The sequence below is a fragment of the Bidens hawaiensis genome, unplaced genomic scaffold (assembly GCF_021521415.1).
Source record: "Bidens hawaiensis isolate Kalapana, Puna unplaced genomic scaffold, B.hawaiensis_p1.1 tig00037682_1, whole genome shotgun sequence".
In the NCBI taxonomy this organism is placed as follows: Eukaryota; Viridiplantae; Streptophyta; class Magnoliopsida; order Asterales; family Asteraceae; genus Bidens; species Bidens hawaiensis.
This window is the reverse complement of record NW_027496593.1, coordinates 22,236-27,781: the sequence shown is the minus strand read 5'-3', so window position 1 is coordinate 27,781 and position 5,546 is coordinate 22,236. Positions and strand designations below refer to the sequence as shown.

The 5,546-nt window shown below is 38.9% G+C and overlaps 1 protein-coding gene across 1 annotated transcript; it reads right to left on the bottom strand.

Annotated features, from left to right (window-relative positions):
• Nucleotides 1-488: 488 nt before the first annotated feature.
• Nucleotides 489-2,740, bottom strand: LOC143589645 (uncharacterized). The gene is made up of 3 exons (XM_077070347.1): nucleotides 2,550-2,740; nucleotides 1,998-2,249; nucleotides 489-1,437 (listed from the first exon to the last, which is right to left on the bottom strand). The coding sequence occupies exons 1-3, from the start codon at nucleotides 2,738-2,740 to the stop codon at nucleotides 489-491; spliced, it is 1,392 nt and encodes a 463-aa protein (XP_076926462.1).
• Between the last annotated feature and the right edge of the window lie 2,806 nt (nucleotides 2,741-5,546).

Below are 5,546 nucleotides of genomic sequence, written 5' to 3'. Positions count from 1 at the left end.
ATGTAACAACTTTATTGTAAATGTACTTACCTCATTTATGATGAGCAATAAAATTAAAATATTTTCTATTATAAATTGGTTGTTCGTTATGACACATGGGTAGATCCTGGTATGTCACGCGCCTCACGGTAAAACCCCGTTAGTCAAAAATTGAGGGTGTGACAGACCGTTTTCTTGCGGATGAGCTACAGATGTGAAATTTTGAATGCCTAGGAGTTCCTTCAGCCATTCATGTAGTCCGCTATCAGCAAATCGGGTCCCATTGTCACTTACCTGTTCCTGCGGATGACCAAACCGGCAAATGATGAATTCCCAAAGGAATTTCTTAACGCTTGATGTCGTTATTGATGCAACTGGTTTGGCTTTCACCCATTTGGTGAAGTAATCAATGGCCACTATCAAGAATGTGACTCGTCCAGGGGCTTCTAGGAAAGGTCCCATAATGTCAATAGCCCATTTATGGAATGGACAGGCGGATGCTACCGGAATCAATTCATTTTTTGGGTGCAGGGTATTGGGAGCATGACGTTAGTAGAATCACACTTCCTGATTTCTTGCACAGCGTCTAAATGCATCCCAGGCCAGTAATACTCGGCGTTCATGAGTTTTGCCACAGTCATTCTAGGACCCGCGTGTAAGCCACAAATGCCCTCATGGATTTCACGTATTAAGTAATTGGCATCTTCTGCATCTACACAACGCAACAATGGTTCTAAGAATGATTTCTGGTACAACACACCATCACTCAATTGATAATTCAAAGCTTTGTGCTTAATTTTCCAGGCCTCGGCTTTCTCTGTTGGCAGAAATCCTGATAATAGATAAGCTACAATCGGTGTCATCCAGGATTCTGTGCCACTCTGAATTACCAGTACTTGGTTTTGCGGAACGGACGGGTGATCCAGAAATTCAACACGAATATCTTTAGCAAAATGCTCAAAATTTGTTGAAGCCAGTTTGCTAAGGGCGTCTGCCGACTTGTTCTCGCTCCTCTTCATATGAACAACATTGAAAGAAGAGAACGGGCGTACTAAGTTCTTTGCTTGTGACAAATAAGAAGCCATTACATCGTTCTTAGCTTCATAGTTTCCATTAATCTGTCGCGCAATAAGCATAGAGTTTAACCGTGCTTCCAAATGTTTCAACCTGAGTTTTCTAGAAATCCGCAAGCCTACCAGAAAGGCTTCATATTTTTCCTCATTGTTAGTGCTTTTAAAGTCTAACTTTATGGCGTATGTGAACTCATGTCCCTCGGGATTGACTAGCCTGAGGCCCATACCAAATCCTTCGCTGCTTGAAGCTCCATCCGTGAACAATGACCAAATTTGTCCTTGTTCCGGAGTTGCTTGGAGTTGTTGCTCGATCAAACAATCTTTCTCTTCGTGATGCGGAACTTCTGTGATGAAGTCCTCAAGCACCTGCCCTTTAATTGCTGGTCTGGGTTTATACTCAATTGCATGTTCACCCAACTCGATGGCCCACTTCGCCAATCGCCCAGACAATTCTGGTTTGCTCAGCACATTCTTGAGTTTATAACCGGTCAAGACGTTTATGGGATATCCCTGAAAATACCTACGGAGCCGTCCGAATGCATAGACTAGTTCTAAAACAAGCTTTTCTAACATTGAGTATCTGGTCTCCGGGTCTGACAACGTCCTACTGACATAGTAAATTGGAGTTTGGACATTCTTTCTGTCCGTAAGTAGTACGGCTCCCATAGCAATGTCAGATGCCGATAAAGACAACGTCAACGGTTCTCCCGCATAGGTAGTTGTCAACGTGGGCAACACAATCAAACATTTCTTTATTTCTTGGAATGTTTGTTTGGCTTCCGTTGTCCACTTAAATTGTGCTTTCTTGATGCAATTCCTCAAAGTTGAAACGAATGGATAAGATTTGGCTGCATGGTTCGCTAGAGACCTGTTCAATTCTATCAATCTTCCACTGAGGCTTGTACTTCTTTGAGGGAAGAAGGAGAAGGCATGCGGGGCCACTACCTGGACCTTATCCGGGTTAGCTTTGAAACCGCACCCATAATAATAACTCCAAGGAATTTTCCTTCCTCCATCCCAAAAGAACACTTAGCCGGGTTTAGCTTCATGTTAATACTTCTTAAAGTCTCGAAAGTTTCTTTGATATCTCTTAGCATTTGATCTTCCTCAATGCTTTTGATCACCAAGTCATCCATGTAGACCTCTATGTTTTGACCAATCTGGTTCTTGAATACTTGATCCATCAACCGTTGATATCTGGCACCCACGTTTTTTTAATCCAAAGGGCATCATTTTATAACAAAATGTTCCCTAGTTTGTGCGAAATGCTGTCTTGTCCTCATCACCAGCTGCCATGAGGATTTGGTGATAACCCTTGTAGGCGTCGAGGAAGCATTTAAACTTGAACGGGGCCACAACATCAACTTTGAGATCTATTTCGGGTAATGGGTAGCAATCTCTTGGGTAAGCTTGGTTTAAATCTTTAAAATCTATGCACATCCCCATGTCCCGTTACTTTTTGGGACGATGACCGGATTAGCCACCCATATCTAATACTTGATTTCCCGGATGATTTCGGCATGAAGTAAGTCCTGTACTTGTTCATTCATCGCTTTCGTCTGTTCCGGGCCCATCTTCCGCTTTTTCTGGGCAATTGGCGTAAACATCGGGTTTACCCTCAATTTGTGTTTCGCAATGCTCCGCGGGATACCAGTCATGTCCGCGGGTTGCCTTGCGAAGATGTCCATATTTTTAACCAATAACTGCTTTAAAAAAGTTCTAACTATCTCAGAGATAGCAGGTCCGATCACAACTGTTTGATCAGGAAACTTTTTATTCAGTACCTACTTTTCTGATTCAATCCTTTGAGTCTGCTTAGGGATTTTGTTGGGTTTTGAGCTCTCTGTTGCAAAGCAATATCGGTTGACATGAATGATTGCTATGCCGGTGCCAGTAGGGACTTCTACTGTACCGTGGGTTGTGGACGGGTGAGCGTTGAGGTCTGTTAGTGCACGGTTTTGCGTCTTGAGTCTTTGTAATTATCGTTAACGTTTTGTTTATTATTTAATGTAGTAATTAGTTAAATTATTATCTAGTTCGTTAGGTTTAATGTCTAGTTCGCTAGGGGATGTAGTGAACTAAGACATTAAGGGTATTCCCTCCTGATTTGTTAGGGGATGTTAACGAATCAGGGGGTGTTTCGTCTAAATTAATGTATGTAACGAAGCAGTGCCTGGTTCGCTAGGGATGTTAGTGAACCAGACCTCCTTCTATATATAGTGAACACTGTTCACTGTTAATTTAAGTTTTGAGAGTTAATTATCGAATCTCTGTCCAATTGTTCTCTCAATCTTCAAACTAATATTATACGAATTACTAGCATACATATACTGATAATATATAAACACATACAACACTAAATCTATAGTAATTATGAGCTAGATTTATATAAACGTATTAATCAATTATCCATATATCTGAGATCTGTTAGTGTTATAGTTTTTGGATTAACAAGTGGTATCAGAGCTTTCGGGGCTCAATTACACTTGATTTGGTGATTATTTAGAGTTTAAATGCTTAATTAGTTAATAGGTTCTGTTTTGGTTAAATTTGAATCAATTTATGGATAATTGATTGATTTATAGTTGGTTTGGATTGGATTTGAGGTGTTTGATGTATTGGGACGGTTCTATGAATTGGAATTGAGTTTGAATTGGTTTTGTGTGGATTGATTTTGGTTTTGGTTTAAGTCCGAAACAGAGATCGGTTTTTGGTATAATTGAATTCGAGGAATGGAGTAATTGGTTACGAGATTCGGTGGTTTGGATTCGCAATTGGTTTACGAGTTGATTCATAGGTTATTTGTGTGATTTGGTTAAGAATTGAGGTTGTATTACAAATTTATGTATTATGGGTTTCTGGGTTTAGTGTTCATCATTTCCAGATTTCTGGAATTTCTTGTTGAAGATTTGAAGATTCATGATGAGTATGATTTGTTCTATTGATTCGCTATCCTATTTACATTGATTCGTTCATCAAATTTGTTAATTTGTTATCCATTTCAAGTAATTTGTTAGCCAGTTTGTGTGAGTTGTTAATTCGTGTTATCTGATTCTTCAATTGGATAAACTGATTCGTGTGACACGTGTCCATGTTGGGATTTGTGTCATAACAACCTTTGCCACGTGGCATAAGATGTCAGAGTTTGTTACAAACGGTTGTAACAACCTGATTCATTATAGTTGATTCGCTATCAACTGTAGCTGGTTCGTTATCTCATTTCACTAAGTTTTTCTTTGTGATTCGCAACTGATAAAATTTTAATTCGCTAAGCTGATTCTTGTGACTTGCTTAGTTAATTCGTTAGTCTGAATTTTTAATTCGTTAATCTTCTGATTCGTTGACTGATCAATCTTAACTTCGTTAATATTTGATTCGTTCACTATTCGCTACAACTGTTCACAGTTTGTTAAACCTTATTTGTTGTTTGATTCGTTACACCCTTGAATTTTAAAACATGTCAAAGATGGCCGGTATGTATGCATTAGCGTCTCAAAATATATTGATGCAACAAGTGTTACAACTTGATACCGAGATAGGTTCACATTCGAAATGTCCAAGATTGATGAAGTTCAGTGACTTTGCCAAGTAGGAACCTCGGTTTTGCGCCCATTTATGATCAGTTCATCCTGATTGTTCATACTGCTTAGATGAAGTCTATACTGTACCTATGGTTGGAGATGAGAATATAGGTTATACACCTAAAGCCATTTCTCAATATTCAGTTGAAGAAAAGAAATCACTAGAGATCGAGACAAAAGCGTATTCTACTCTAACCATGGCTTTGCCTGAGAATATTTTTCACCAAGTGGGTAGTATAAAAATATGTGCTTCTTTGTTTCAACATATTCGAATTAGAAGTATGGGTAACACGGATGAAAGCAAAAAGGTGATGCTTAAGTTTCAATTCATAAACTTTAATTTATTAAAAGGTGAGACGGTTGAAGAAATGACTACGAGATACAATCACTTGATTGCTGAGATGGACAAGATGAAATTAGATGTCTCTGAGAGGGATAAAATTGATACTATTAAGAGTGTACTTCCAAGTGCTTATTCCACATTCTTAATGGTTCTCAAGGAGAATAACTATTTCTTGAATGAAGATTTGACTGCTATTGAATTCTTACAAAAGATTGAAGCTAGGGAATATGATCTTAAGTGCTAGAAATCTTCTAAGGAAAGTCAAGATCCTTCTTTCTATGGTGGTAGTATGCCTCTAAGTTCAACTATTTCTCCACTAACTGCTTACCTTACTCAAGCTGCAAGTGAGAATGCTACTACACTGTATAGTGATCCACGAGCCTGTTTCTACACAGCTGGAAATCCTGGATCTTCTGGTATCTCTGGTTCATCTGGAGGATGGGGAACTTCATCATCTACAAGTCAATTCTCATCTCAAACTAATGTAAACATAAAGGAAGCTGAACAAAACTTTGCATTTTTGTCTGCCTTTATGTCTTCTTACGAGAATTTGGTGAGTAGCAAGATTGC